Source organism: Erpetoichthys calabaricus, chromosome 13 (assembly GCF_900747795.2).
Source record: "Erpetoichthys calabaricus chromosome 13, fErpCal1.3, whole genome shotgun sequence".
Taxonomy (NCBI): domain Eukaryota; kingdom Metazoa; phylum Chordata; class Cladistia; order Polypteriformes; family Polypteridae; genus Erpetoichthys; species Erpetoichthys calabaricus.
The window spans coordinates 59,815,065-59,830,996 of NC_041406.2; the positions used below are offsets into that span (position 1 = coordinate 59,815,065).

Here is a 15,932-nt window from a genome sequence, read left to right on the forward strand (position 1 = left end):
ATTGAACTTTGAAATCACAATTACAAGTGCAAAGTTTTTCTCTACAATACAGAACCATGGCTTTCCAATGGTACCGGTCTCCCAACACCCATGATCACAATATCTACACATGCTATCCCAGGTGCAAAATGTTAAACACAACACCCACAGTACTTCGGACTACAAAAAACACTAGCACTACCTGCCAGGGTACATTTTACTAAAAGCAGGATTAAGACAGTTTACTCCTGTAATGTTCACCACCATACTAAATAAGTCAGCCACTTGTTAACCCATATCTGTGCCCCCTTATTAGCTCCAAAAGGCCCATGGCAACAGCCTTTAGTTGTCCTATACAGCTAATCCACTACTAGGAAAAAAAGGCACGCACAGTTCCAGTAGATCTTGGTAACATTTAGCCATATGCTCATTGCCCTTGGTCAAGCCCAGCTTGGTTTCACTGTAGACTCTGAACCCAATCATTTTCAAAAATCCCCCCTACCCAAATACTAAGCCGGCATTGGGAAATCCACATTCAGTCCGATAAGGTGTGTTAGCACATATTCTAGGGCATGCAAATGTTACTGCCTCAAAACCACCACATTGCCCTTTCCTTCGATTTTAAATTCTAATACCAACAAGGGTTACTTCAGACCCATGTGAGGGGATCACACCAACGTTATCCATTAGTGCAGGTGGAGTGGACAATTGGCAAAACCACTTCATTGAAGATCTCAAACCAAAGCCAGAAAGGACCTCACATTAGAGATCAGTCCACACTATGGAGTCCATACAGTCAAGTATTTACATATCGAATCCCAGTCCAAAAGGGACAACTCTATTGATGTACAATAGTGGGTAGAAATCCTGGTCTTAAGGACCATCTCCAGTCTGGAAGCGACTGGTGTAGTTTCAAAATCCCCTGGAGAACTACAGAATATACAGCCTATAGAATCACAGAGTCAAATAGAAAACAACCAGGCAGCCCTTCTGTTTGAAGTAGTTTTATTCATACAGGAGCTCACACATCATATCAAGCCCCCATGCCAGTTTGAAACGCCTTCAGCACATTCTTCAGGGCAGTTTGAGCATCAGTGCCAAAGCCATCAATCTCCTCTGCTGCCACCACGACAATGATTTCACTGATGATCTGTGAAGGAAGATTACAATTACTCATTTTTATAGTTGCTAGCCTAAATGAGGCTTAGAACAAAGTCATGGAAGCAAATAGCGATGTAGACATTAAAATAGTCACATTTAGTGCCAGTCTTAATACTGTTAAGGCACAATTATAGAAAAACACTTCAGGCACTATGCAGTAGCATTTGGGACAGGTGTTCCTTCAAGAATCGAAGTCTATGCTTAGTTCAATATGAAAGTGTTATACAATTGTGAAGACCAATCAATTGTGCAACCAGAAAAGCTTAAACCAAGAGCCAGTCTATCATCAAGGCTACAGAAAAGGGCTTGTCTAAATTAAACTTCCAGAAATAAAAAACACACACACACACACACCTATTAGGCCCAAGTCCCAACCCCACCACTATTACTACATTCTACTGAGCAATGCCATCACGTCAAGCCATTATATCCAGCAATTACCCGAAAGTTGACCTTGTCATGCCAAGCAGGACGACGTTTTGCCAGTCCCTTCACAAAGGACTCGTCTGCCTTTTGATGTTGCACAAATTCTGTCAGCTTGCAGACGACAGTTTCCCCATGGGCCTGGAAGTCAGGATTGTTCTGCAGCTGCTCTTTGGAAAGGCCAGCAAACTTAGGGAACAGCTTCTGAACATCTGGATGGGTCTCAAACAAGCTGAGGATATAGATGGGGAGAAAAACTTCATTGACCTGCAATATCATGGGCATCTCAAGTTAAATATCCCCAAAAATCACAGTCCACTAGGCTGTGTGGAGCCTCAGAACAAGTAAAACATTTTCTAACCAACCTTTCCCAGAATGGGAAAACCAAGTAGGCAAAATAGATTCTACTAAACAGGAATCTGAAATAAAAACCTGATCATGCAATATTCATTTACAATCATAACCCTATTGCTATACAGTATTCCACACTTTTGGCTGGGGGGGGGGGGAGGAGAGATGGGAAGAGAGAATTAAAAGGGCTCCTTCTGGAATCTGCATGCGTCACTCTGAAGACTAGGCGTCTTTAACTTTTTTTTTTTTTTTTTTTTAAATACACAGAAGGCAACAGTAAGCAATTCAATTTTAAGAAGTCTATGCATATTCTAACCTAAAAGGTTCAGCCATGGCCTACATTGCACTTCCAACAGTAAACAGCAAGTGGTTTACACAGTAGGAGAAATAAAACATCACACGACGTGTTTAAGGAGATCATGAGCAACCCACAATGGGAGTATTAAATCACTTACTGCACCTCACGCTGTGACCATTTAATGCTAATACTGGAAGACATTGTAGAATAAAGAATGCAACAGTAACGAATTTAGCCACAAGCCAGCAAACACTTAAGGCTTTAACGTTTAAAATATAAAGAGATAAACATTTCAAACATTGAATTGGACAAATTCGTAAAGAGCAAGGAAAAAACGAACCGCTGAAAAATAATCTCCCCATAGTACTTGGGATTAGCCTTCACGGGCTCCCAAAAACTGAGAACCTTCTTGTAATCCTCAACACAAGCGCACATCGTGGGGAGACAAACAACTCGATGCTGCTGAAACTCCGTTAACAAAACAAGAACACTGCCAACTGCTCACCTGCCGCCTCCCGTCCTCTTTATGAACCGACGGCGACTCCGCCCCCTGAGCACGTGCGCCCTGCCCGCTGGAGAAGCCGCTGATTGAAGCGCCGAGACTCACACGGGCCTGTTAATTTAAAGGATGGTCTGATAAATCTGATTTCTTTTCGATTTTTCAGAGGATAAAATAAATAAATAAATAAATAAATAAATAAATAAATACTTCAAGAGTATTCTTAATAGTTAAGTGTATGTTTTCATATTGTACATGGAATTGAAACCTCACACAGTGAAGGGAATCTCATTAGCTGCTAGTTTAATTCTCAGTTCCTAGCTACAGATGAAGGCTTTCAATTGAAGACCCCTCTCAATTGAACTTTACTTCCCTTTCCTAGCACTCTAGACTGTTAATTATATCCAACTGATTTTATTTATATTTTAATTTTACTTATGCATTATTGTTAACTCGGAACTGCAGTTACTCCAAAATATTTTCCTGAATGTAAGAATATCCGCTTTGCAGAAAAGCAAATATAAAATCCTCCTCGCTTGACTGCTTTCACATGCCTGTAAGATTTATGTCTTGGTGTTTTGGAAATGTTCACATCCATAGTTTCATAGTTTTATTTCAAACAGTTTCACAATCCATTCATTATTTTACCTCCAACTGTTTAATTAACTGGTCTTTTTCTCTTCTTCATCTCTTTTTGTACTTTCCAAAAAGTGCTACAGTGTGAGATTCACCGTTATAAGAAATATTTTGTCTTTAATTGTTTGCCATCTTCCTGTTATTTCCCCTTTTCTGTGACGTTTGCTCCTATAATTGTATCATAATATTGACGGTGAGTGGAACAGAAAAAGGGGCAAATGACAATGAATACTAAAAGGCTGTGTCAGACCCCCTAGCATCATCACTAGTAGACATCAGTCTGATCCAGAGGGGCACAAAAGTATTGGGGAGATGTCAGAGTAGGTTAGTCAAGGATTGTTTAAACTAGGGAATGAGTTGGGGACAGGAAATTTAGGACAGGCCAGGGTTAAAACTGTACATGATGGAACATACAATAGTGTTAAAATAAAAATGTGTACTACCATAAATTCTAACCTAAATTATTAGTGCAAAAGTGAAATACAGTATATAAAGATCAAAATGACTTGCCTTAATGCTGGAAGTATGAAAAATTAAACAAGTGAGTTGGATTTGCATGTTTGATATTTTAGCAATAACAGAAACCTGTTTAAATTAAAAGATGGGGATGGGTGCAACACAAAGGGAAACACAATGTTTAGGAAGGAGAGACAGAACACAAATGGAGGTGGGGTTGCTGTTTATGTCAGACAGCATTTAAATGCAAGTCCTCTTCAATTGGAAGATGAGCACCCAATGCAGACAGTAATTTTAATTCTCAACGTTTTAGTGATATTAAAAAAGCAAGTTTATAGGGGGATATTATATTCATAGGTTACTTTATCTACCTCAATATTAATTGGGCTAACCTTGAGAATAGCAGAGCAGCAGAACAGGAGTTTTTAGAAATAATCAGTAACTGTTTTGTAACACAGTTTGTTAAAGCACCAACATGTGTGGGGTGCATGTCTTCATTTAGTATTTTGTAATCATCAAGATAGAATTAAGGATATAGAGGAGATTGAACCACTAAGGTGAAGTGACCATTTCATCATACAATTCTCAGTGTTTTGGAAGAGCAGAGATGCAAAGAGTAAAACAGTTGAGGTTAAATTTGGAAAGGTACAATTTGAGAAGTTGTGTCAAAGTCTAAGGAGAATAGACTGGGATAAGCTTTTAAGTGTGGAGTCAGTCGAGGAGCATTGGAACAGGTTTAAAAACATTTTACATTAAATGCATGACAGGTAGATACATTATTATGGAATTAGAAAGAAATTTTAAAAAACTGCACAGTGGTTTGATAAAGAGTAGACAAAGAACATGCAAAGGAAAAAAAAACCATCTGTATATGGCACATACGACTGAGAATTCCAATTTGAATCAGAGGGCACATAAAAACATGAGGGCAACCATTAAGCAGGACATTATGGAAGGTAAAAAGCAGTTAGAGAGCAAAACAGCAGATAAGGTGAATGAGGACCAAAAGAGATTCTTCAGTATTGTAGTAGTAAATGAACATTCAAGGAGGAATAGTAAAGGGGATTTTAAAACATAGACAGTGAAACGGCAGATGCTCTAAACTCACATTTTTTGAGGTGTTCACATTGGATGAAGTTGATAACCTCCCAGTGTTTAAAGCAACTTCTTAGAAGGTACTGAGGGGTTTGGAAATTGCAGATAGAGTAGTACTGCTTGGAATAAATAGGCTGAAATCAAACAACTCACAAGGAGCAGATCATTTCTGCCCTCGAGTTCTTAAGGTGCTTAGCGACTAAATATATAAAACCTTTCACACATATTTTTAGGAACTGACTGAACACTAATTAAATTGCCATGGACTGGAAAATGGCAAACATTATCTCATTATATGAAAAGGAAGATCCAAGCAACTATAGGCCAGTAAGTTTAACATGCATCACATGTAAATTAATGGAAGGAATTATTAAACAAAAGATTGAGCAACACGTAGCAAAAACCTGAGGTTGATTGAACAGTCAGTGAGGGCTCAGAAGAGGGAGGTCATGTTTTATCAACATGCTGGAATTGTTTGAGAAAGCAACAAAAAGATGTGATCAAAATGGAGCATATGATATCATTAATCTCAACAGTCAGAAATCATTTTATAAGATGGTAAATGAGAGGAATCAAAATCAAAGAAGCAGGAGGTCAGGTAGATGTGTGTAGATGGTTGCAAAATTAGCTTAGACACAGGAACCAGACCGTTATGGTGCGAGGAACATGTCAGAGAGGTTATGCAGCAGTGTTCACAATGGCACTCAGTCTCTTCTTCATTCTTTCCTCCTCTACTACCTCCAGGGGATCCAAAGTGTGGCCCATCACTGAACCAGCCATTTTAATTAGCTTGTTAATTTGGTGGGCCTCTCTTGAAATGTTGTTACTGACACAGCACACCACACTGCCTATTACAGAGTTGTCGAAGATGTGAAGGATGTCGCTTCCCAAATTAAAGGAACTCAGTTTCCTACAGATAAAAACAGCCCACTCTGCCCTTTCTTCTACTGTTCCACTGTGTTACAAGACAAGTCTAACCTGTCACTGATGTGGACCCCCTCTACATGCACACCCTGAATAGTGACCAGACGCGGAGGCTCTTTGGTGCGATGAAAGTCAATAAGCAGTTCTTTGGATTTGCAGACAGTTCTCAAAGTTCTCCACCTAATTCCTCTCCCCTGTCTCATTCCCCCTTATCAATACACTCCAGAAGTTCAGAATCATCTGAGAATTTCTGCAGGTGACCTGAACTGCTCTTATATTTATAGTCTGAGGTATACAGAGAAAAAAGAAAAGGAGACAGGCCTGTTTCTTGCTTGAGACAAGTAACCACCACAGAACACATAGCGTTTTTGGGCATTTAACATGAGAGCACCAATCAGATGTCAGAATGTCAGAACATTTCACTGACCTTTCAAACAGTTCTTCTGATAAATAAAAAGCTTTTTGGGAGGCCGCAGATTGTCTTTTACTCACAAGCCTGAAACACAAGACTTTGTTCACTCAAAAACATAAGCCAGTCCTTCAGAAGTTGAAGAGGTCGTGTCTTTTGCTTACAGTTGTTTATCTGCTATAATGTTTAGAACCAATACTTCAGTGAGGCTTCTCACAATTTATAGAGGGACATTATGGACCACACAACAAACAAGCAGTTTCACTTAAACTACAAACCCTTTCCTGTTGTCATTGCAGCTCTGTGTAAGAGTGGACTTCTCTGCTTTGTTATGATGTGCAACACTTGAAGGTTTCTTTGATGTACACTTAGAGATGGCCGTTCTTTTGACAAGTTGAGGTGAGCATTTTGGAAAGCTGATTGGCATGCGGAGTGTGATTTGCTCCAAAGTAACACGTGAATTTAGGACAGTGACAGAAAGAAGGTTGGCGTGCATTTATTAATAAAATGTCCTATCGACCGATGGCTGCAGTTAATGGGGCCAAATCTCCATGCCTTACAAACCCAAAGCTCTCCTGTTTGCATCACTGTGCAGAGAAGGGTTTGCCACAATTCTAAAGTTTGTTTTCTTCTCAAACTCTCACAGTGTAAGAGCGCCATCAACCACTTTAGAGCAAAACTCCTGCTGCTGCTCATCGGGCAAACAGCAGACTTTTGAAACAAAGACAATCACCATGAGAGAGAAATCCTGGTGTACACTTGGAGCAGGCTGTGTGGCAGCCATTCAGGCATTGCAAGAGAACTCATGAAACACAACATCTAAACAGGAGCATTGTGACCGTCATGTGTAACAGTAAACACATGAAGGACCTCTGTAAGAAACTGCCTGTCCTGGGGAGGATTTATGGGGGTGAAGTTTTCAAAGCGTGTGTAATTCGACAGCATGTGTATGTCAATGTGCTTAGCAGGCCAGGGCAGTGGCTTTATAAATGAAGTTCTTTGATATTAGAGAAATGAAGTAATAAATGTGCCTCGATTGGAAGAGTTTCAGCATCATAATATTGGTGTGTTCATCTAATGATGATGCATACATGGAGACCAAATATCGGCTGATAGATCAGCACCTGATTTTATTGGTTGTGCCCTATAAAAACAAACTGCTGGAAAAAGTTAACAATATTTTCAAATAATGTAAATATTTTGGATTTGTTGTGTAAGTTTTAACCTGTCTTGTCTCCATTTGTTCTTTATTTCTGTATGTTTTCATAATCAACTGAGAAGTCACGTTTAATGTTTTCTTGTGTAAACACAACAGAATAAAGTCTAGTATCGGTTTGCATGCACACTTAATTAGTTTGCGTGGTTTAAATCCTGCTTACATTCATATGAACTATATTGGTTCTTGTCCATATAATAATAATAATACATTACATTTATATATTATCAGTTTGTACGTGAACTATGTCTGTTTGTATATACATACCACTGGTTTGCATATGAACTATATTGATTTGGTTTGATGGTTGATATTCATAAACCAATAGTGTTCAGATGTAAACAGATTATGCACAAAAATATGATTTATGGCCTTTTTAGTCCCTCATACTTTTTATGATTTGATGAGGTTGTATTCAGCTCTCTCACGAGGGACACAAACATATGATTACCAAGTCAGCATGTCACCTTCACTAAAGGGTAACAAAAAAAAGTTTTTTTTGGCCTTCAGCCTCTTTGAAAACACCTAAACTCTCCCTTCTATCTAGCAATGCTCTGCCTCTGTAATGACCTTGACTGTTAAAATTCAGCACTTAATTGAGAGGAGAAACGTGGGTCAACAGTAGGAAATACGTTATTTAGCTCAGGGTCTAAGCTTCTCGAGTAAACGCAAACAATAACTGTTCCCAAAGGCATGTAGCCCTGAACTGTCTTCCCTTGCTGAACCACAAAATTAGGAGACAATTTGAACTTCTGAGAAAGAAAAACATTACTGAAGGTGTGACGTGTGAGGCGCTGTCTTGTACCCCAAAGACGAGTCCAAGTACTTTACAAAAACCAGCTTTATTTTTCGTCAAAACAGAAACAGCAAAGTTATTTATTGTAGCAGGATCAAACATTCTACTATACACAAACAGGCAGGGTCGAGGCCAGATCAGTGCCCAAATTAAAATGTTCCCTGCATCACCCATCATGCAACTGACGCTTTGCACGTGGCAGCAGTCAGCATGCAGTTTTTTCTGTGGCACTGCGAACCTGAGGTTGCCTCGGTGACAGACAAGTCCCCTTCAACAGACATGACAGTCACCCTTCTTCCTGTCGTACTGTCCTAAGAGTTCAAAAGTCTCAAAGGCAAAAGCTCAACAGCAATATAAGAAAATAGGCTCAATAACATCAAATTTATTGATTTCAAGCATTTTGTTTTTTGTTCAACAAGCATTTCATTTTGAAATTCCAATAAACTGGTAATGTCTAAGATTGTGATGGTGACTGAAGATGACTAATATTCAATGCTGTATCTACCACTAGAGTGACTTGTGTGTGCATGTTGGGGCTCTAATCAGAAAGTAGCCTTATGTGCAAGAGAAAAACACCAAATAACAAAAAGCCCAGTTTTCACCAACAGTACAGGCACCGTCAGCAATCCGCTATGCAGCACACAACCACTGCCTCACTTTGATCCTGAGAATTATAAACCTGTCTTCAGACATAAATAAAAACCACGTATAAAAGGAAAACTATACGTCCTGGTTGGTTTTCATAGTTGGGGGGGTGTGTGTCACTATCAGACCAGGTGTCTCATATGTCACTCTTATGAGCACGCGTGTCGAACTCCAGGCCAGGAGGGCCACAGTGGCTGCAGGTTTTCATTCGGACTCTTCCTAATCAGTGACCAGTTTTCACTGCTAATTAACTCCTTTTCCCTTCAGTTTAATAGCCCAGTCTTTAAGGATTTGGTCCTCTAAATTGATTCTTTTCTTCATTAATTGGCAGCCAAACAGAAATGAGATGTGAAACGAGCGAACAGATAACCAGCTAAACTGGGGTTTCAAACTCCAACCAATTTCACTCCAACCAGTTTCTTAATGAGAAGCCAATTCTTGCTGTTAATTAAACCCATTACTTAATTCCATGGCTTGCTGCTGCTCTCATTCTGCTACAGCAGACATTTCCCAAATTGTTGATTTTCTTTTTCTGATTATTGACCTGAGAGATCAACCTTACCACGACCCTCACCTTTCTTTATGTTCAGGTAATGTGGGTAGGTGGTCACCTGTTTGCTCATTTTGTGTCTCATGATTGTTTGGCTGCTAATTAAGGAAAGAGAAAGAAGGGGTGCGAGTCAAGTTAATTAAATCTAAGGAAAAAAGTTAATTAGCAGCAAAAACACATCACTAATTAAGAAGGTGGTTAGAGTGAAAACCTGCAGCCATTGCAGCCCTCCAGGACCGGAGTTCGACACCCCTGCTTATGAGATCATACATTTGATTTTAAACAATACCAAACAAAAAGGGCAACCTCTGTATGGATGGGCGTTCAAAACAAGTCACTGGTGCAGCAAAAAGTAAGAGATGGAAACAAGATCCTGTTGGGCTGAAAACAATACCAGACATTTAAAACAAAATGATTTAAAACTTAAGTAGAACATGCTGTATTTGAGACAAATGAGAATGATCCAATAGATAATCAAGAAGATCGATATCCCTTTAAGCAGCTTTTGTATGAACATGCAGTCTAGTTCTGCAGTGCCATCAAGACAGACTTCAAACAACAACGTGGCAGACCAAGAGGCAACTGCAGAAGAAAATAAACACGAAACAAAGACAAAGCCAAACAAAAGACCCCTTTCTGGTTTGTTACAAGTTCAGAGATGTAATCAACAGGAAAGTACTGATCTCCGCACGTAGAAACGCCTGTATTATAGTCCAAGGATCTCTTAAAGCATCAAAAATGCTACTGAACACCAACTAAATAGTGCCAGTTTTGTACTATTCATGTATGTGTAAAATATTCTTAGCAAAATACTTATGTTGCTTATTTGAAAGGCTGAACTGCATTTAAGTGACAAAAACAAATATGGGGTGCAGTTGCAGTTGTCCACATTTAATATTGGTGGGGGGGGGTTGAAACAAAAAACCACCCCAACGGTACAATACTTTTAACCTGCCAGTGCAGAAAATGCTGGCCTGAGACGGGACAGCCCATGACACACACTTAGTCTTTCTGGAGGACTAGGAAATTTCACCTTTACGGACATTCACAGGTTTTTATTGAGGCAGAATAGGGGTTTTCAATGCAGATAGTGAACTTTGAAATCACTATTACAAGTGCAGTGCAAAGTTTCTTTCACTACAATACAGAACCATGGCTTTCCAATGGTACCGATCTCCCAACACCCATGATCACAATATCTACACATGCTATCCATGTTGCAAAAGGATAAACACGACACCCACAGTACTTCGGACTACAAAAAAACACTAGCACTACGTGCCAGGGTACATTTTACTAACAAAAGCGGGATTAAGACCGTTTACTCCTGTAATGTTCACCACCATACTAAATAAGTCAGCCACTTGTTAACCCATATCTGTGCCCCCTTATTAGCTCCAGAAGGCCCATGGCGACAGCCTTTAGTTGTCTTATACAGCTAATCCACTACTAGGAAAGAGTAAGGCACACAGTTCCAGCAGATCTTGGTAACATTTAGCCAAATGGTCATTGTCCTTGGTCAAGCAACAAGCAGAGTTTGGCTTCAGAGTCTACAGTGAAGCCTATAAAATTTTCAATACCCCCCCCCCCCCCCAAATAAGCAGGCAGGAGAGGGAAAAAAAAAAAAAAAATCCACATTCAGTCTGATAAGGTGGGTTAGCACATATATTCTGGAGCGTGCAAATGTTACTGCCTCAAAACCACAACATTGCCCTTTCCTTGGATTTTAAATTAAGGCCAACGAGGGTTACATCAGACCCATGTGAGGGTCTCAGACCAATGTTATCCATTAGTTCAGGTGGAGTGGATAATTGGCAAAACCACTGCATTGAAGATCTCAAACCAAAGCCAGAAAGAACCTCAAATTAGAGATCAGTCCACACTATGGATTAGAGTTCAATACAGTTATGTATTTACATAACAAATCCCAGTCCAAAAGGGACAACTCTATTGATGTACAATAGTGGGTAGAAATCCTGGTCTTAAGGACCATCTCCAGTCTGGAAGTGACAGGTGTTCTCCAGGGGTTTTTGGAACTACTACAGAATATACAGCCTATAGAATCACAGATCTTCAAATAGAAACAACCAGGCAGCCCTTTTTGAAGTAGTTTTATTCATACAAGAGCTCAAACACCATCATATCAAGCCCCCATGCCAGTTTGAAACGCCTTCAGCACATTCTTCAGGGCAGTTTGAGCATCAGTGCCAAAGCCATCAATCTTCTCTGCTGCCACAACGACAATGATTTCACTGATGATCTGTGAAGGAAAAAATTACAATTACTCATTTTTATAGTTGCTAGCCTAATGAAGCTTAGAACAAAGTCATGGAAGCAAATAGCTATGTAGACACTAAAATAGTCACATTTAGTGCCAGTCTTAATACTGTTAAGGCACAATTCTAGAAAAACACTTCAGGCACTATCCAGTAGCATTTGGGACAGGTGTTCCTTCAAGAATTGATGTCTATGCTTAGTTCAATATGAAAGTGTTATACAATTGTAAAGACCAATCAACTGTGCAACCAGAAAAGCTTAAACCAAGAGCCAGTCTATCATCATGGCTACAGAAAAGGGCTTGTCTAAAATAAACTTCCAGAAATAAAAGCCACACAAACACTTATTAGGCCCAAGTCCCAACCCCACCACCATTACTACATTCTACTGAGCAATGCCATCACATCAAGTCTTTATATCCAGCAATTACCCGAAAGTTGACCTTGTCATGCCAAGAAGCACGACGTTTTGCCAGCCCCTTCACAAAGGACTCGTCTGCCTTTTGATGTTGCACAAATTCTGTCAGCTTGCAGACAGTTTCCCCATGGGCCTGGAAGTCAGGATTGTTCTGCAGCTGCTCTTTGGAAAGGCCAGCAAACTTAGGGAACAGCTTCTGAACATCTGGATGGGTCTCAAACAAGCTGAGGATATAGATGGGGAGAAAAACTTCATTGACCTGCAATATCATGGGCATCTCAAGTTAAATATCCTCAAAAATCACAGTCCACTAGGCTGTGTGGAGCCTCAGAACAAGTAAAACATCTAACAAACCTTTCCCAGAATGGGTTAACCAAGTAGGCAAAATAGATTATACTAAAAAGGAATCTGAAATAACCTGATCATGCAATATTCATTTACAATCATAACCCTATTGCTATACAGTATTCCACACTTTTAGTGGGGGGGGGGGAGAGAAGAGAGAGAGAGAGAGAGACACACGGGAAGAGAGAATTAAAAGGGTTCCTTCTGGAATCTGCATGCGTCACTCTGAAGACTAACTTTTTTTTTTTTTTTTTTTTAGACACCTAAATACACAGAAGGCAACAGTAAGCAATTCAATTTTAAGAAGTCTATGCATATTCTAACCTAAAAGGTTCAGCCATGGCCTACATTGCACTTCCAACAGTAAACAGCAAATGGTTTATACAGTAGGAGAAATAAAACATCACACGACGTGTTTAAGGAGATCATGAGCAACCCACAATGGGAGTATTAAATCACTTACTGCACCTCACGCTGTGACCATTTAATGCTAATACTGGAAGACATTGTAGAATAAAGAATGCAACAGTAACGAATTTAGCCACAAGCCAGCAAACACTTAAGGCTTTAACGTTTAAAATATAAAGAGATAAACATTTCAAACATTGAATTGGACAAATTCGTAAAGAGCAAGGAAAAAACGAACCGCTGAAAAATAATCTCCCCATAGTACTTGGGATTAGCCTTCACGGGTTCCCAAAAACTGAGAACCTTCTTGTAATCCTCAACACAAGCGCACATCGTGGGGAGACAAACAACTCGATGCTGCTGAAACTCCGTTAACAAAACAAGAACACTGCCAGCTGCTCACCTGCCGCCTCCCGTCCTCTTTATGAACCGACGGCGACTCCGCCCCCTGAGCACGTGCGCCCTGCCCGCTGGAGAAGCCGCTGATTGAAGCGCCGAGACTCACACGGGCCTGTTAATTTAAAGGATGGTCTGATAAATCTGATTTCTTTTCGATTTTTCAGAGGATAAAATAAATAAATACTTCAAGAGTATTCTTAATAGTTTAGTGTATGTTTTCATATTGTACATGGAATTGAAACCTCACACAGTGAAGGGAATCTCATTAGCTGCTAGTTTTAATTCTCAGTTCCTAGCTACAGATGAAGGCTTTCAATTGAAGACCCCTCTTAATTGAACTTTACTTCCCTTTCCTAGCACTCTAGATTGTTAATTATATCCAGCTGATTTTATTAATATTTTTATTTTACTTATGCATTATTTTTAACACGGAATTGCAGTTACTCCAAAATATTATCCTGAATGTAAGAATATCCGCTTTGCAGAAAAGCAAATATAAAATCCTACTCGTTTGACTGCTTTCACATGCCTGTAAGATTTATGTCTTGGTGTTTTGGAAATGTTCACATCCATAGTTTCATGTTTTATTTCAAACAGTTTCACAATCCATTCATTATTTTATCTTACCTCCAACTGTTTAATTAACTGGTCTTTTTCTCTTCTTCATCTCTTTTTGTACTTTCCAAAAAGTGCTACAGTGTGAGATTCACCGTTATAAGAAATATTTTGTCTTTAATTGTTTGCCATCTTCCTGTTATTTCCCCTTTTCTGTGACGTTTGCTCATATAATTGTATCATAATATTGACGGTGAGTGGAACAGAAAAAGGGGCAAATGACAATGAATACTGAAAGGCTGTGTCAGACCCCCTAGCATCATCACTAGCAGACATCAGTCTGATCCAGAGGGGCACAAAAGTATTGGGGAGATGTCTGAGTAGGTTAGTCGAGGATTGTTTAAACTAGGGAATGGGTTGGGGACAGGAAATTTAGGACAGGCCAGGGTTAAAACTGTACATGATGAAACATACAATAGTGTTAAAATAAAGATGTGTACTACCATAAATTCTAACCTAAATTATTAGTACAAAAGTGAAATACAATATATAAAAGATCAAAATGACTTGCCTTAATGCTGGAAGTATGAAAAATTAATCAAGTGAGTTGGATTTGCATATTTGATATTTTAGCAATAACAGAAACCTGTTTAAATTAAAAGATGGAGATGGGTGCAACATAGAGGGAAACACGATGTTTAGGAAGGAGAGACAGAACACAAATGAAGGTGGGGTTGCTGTTTATGTCAGACAGAATTTAAATGCAAGTCCTCTTCAATTGGAAGATGAGCACCGTCTTACTGAGGGCATCTGGCTTCGTCTAGGAAGTATTAGGGACAGAGGCTTTATTTTAGGAGTGTGTTATTTACCACCCAAGGCAGACAGCAATTTTAATTCTCAATGTTTTAGTGATTTTAAAAAAGCAAGTTTATAGGGGGATATTATATTCATAGGTTACTTTATCTACCCGAATATTAATTGGGCTAACCTTGAGAATACCAGAGCAACAGAACAGGAGTTTTTAGAAATAATCAGTAACTGTTTTGTAACACAGTTTGTTAAAGCACCAACATGTGTGGGGTGCATGTCTTCATTTAGTATTTTGTAATCATCAAGATAGAATTAAGGATATAGAGGGGATTGAACCACTAAGGTGAAGTGACCATTTCATCATACAATTCTCAGTGATTTGGAAGAGCAGAGATGCAAAGAGTAAAACAGTTGAGGTTAAATTTGGAAAGGTAGAATTTGAGAAGTTGTGGCAAAGTCTAAGGAGAATAGACTGGGATAAGCTTTTAAGTGTGGAGTCAGCCGAGGAGCATTGGAACAGTTTTAAAAACATTTTACATTAAATGCATGACAGGTAGATACATTATTATGGAATTAGAACGAAATTTTAAAAAACTGCACAGTGGTTTGATAAAGAGTAGACAAAGAACATGCAAAGGAAAAAAACATCTGTATATGGCACATAAGACTGAAAACTCCAATTTGAATCATAGGGCACATAAAAACATGAGGGCAACCATTAAGCAGGACATTATGGAAGGTAAAAAGCAGTTAGAGAGCATAACAGCAGATAAGGTGAAAGAGGACCAAAGGAGATTCTTCAGTATTGTAGTAGTAAATGAACATTCAAGGAGGAATAGTAAAGGGGATTTTAAAATATAGACAGTGAAACGGCAGATGCTCTAAACTCACATTTTTTGAGGTGTTCACGTTGGATGAAGTTGATAACCTCCCAGTGTTTAAAGGAACTTCTTAGAAGGTACTGAGGGGTTTGGACATTGCAGATGGAGTAGTACTGCTTGGAATAAATAGGCTGAAATCAATCAACTCACAAGGACCAGATCATTTCTGCCCTCAAGTTCTTAAGGTGCTTAGCGACTAAATATATAAAACCTTTCACACATATTTTTAGGAACTTACTGAACACTAATTAAATTGCCATGGACTGGAAAATGGCAAACATTATCCCCTTATATGAAAAGGAAGATCCAAGCAACTATAGGCCAGTAAGTTTAACATGCATCACATGTAAATTAATGGAAGGAATTATTAAACAAGGGGCGGCACGGTGGCACAGTGGGTAG

The 15,932-nt window shown here is 39.2% G+C and overlaps 1 protein-coding gene across 3 annotated transcripts; it reads right to left on the minus strand.

Moving 5' to 3' along the window:
• Positions 1 to 722: 722 nt before the first annotated feature.
• Positions 723 to 13,360, minus strand: LOC114663355 (myoglobin-like). Of its 3 annotated transcripts, none has more exons than XM_051935829.1 (3): positions 13,124 to 13,300; positions 1,582 to 1,795; positions 723 to 1,129 (listed from the first exon to the last, which is right to left on the minus strand). In XM_051935829.1, exons 1-3 carry the CDS (start codon positions 13,216 to 13,218, stop codon positions 1,013 to 1,015), a joined length of 426 nt encoding a protein of 141 aa, XP_051791789.1. In that variant the 5' UTR covers positions 13,219 to 13,300; the 3' UTR covers positions 723 to 1,012. The 3 variants fall into 3 exon arrangements, with proteins under 3 accessions (XP_051791789.1, XP_028672871.1, XP_028672873.1); XM_028817038.2 differs by lacking the exon at positions 13,124 to 13,300 and adding an exon at positions 2,553 to 2,703; XM_028817040.2 differs by lacking the exons at positions 723 to 1,129; positions 1,582 to 1,795 and adding exons at positions 11,514 to 11,698; positions 12,146 to 12,356 and having other exon boundaries at positions 13,124 to 13,360.
• Positions 13,361 to 15,932: the final 2,572 nt, after the last annotated feature.

What these genes read in the sequence shown, in the direction of transcription:
- LOC114663355 (XM_051935829.1), bottom strand. Translation starts at nt 13,218, where the DNA reads ATGTGCGCTTGTGTTGAGGATTACAAGAAGGTTCTCAGTTTTTGGGAA. An exon ending in GGGGAGATTATTTTTCAGCG is followed by an intron (nt 1,796 to 13,123) that starts GTTCGTTTTTTC and finishes CTATATCCTCAG; the next exon opens with CTTGTTTGAGACCCATCCAG. An exon ending in ATGACAAGGTCAACTTTCGG is followed by an intron (nt 1,130 to 1,581) that starts GTAATTGCTGGA and finishes CTTCCTTCACAG; the next exon opens with ATCATCAGTGAAATCATTGT.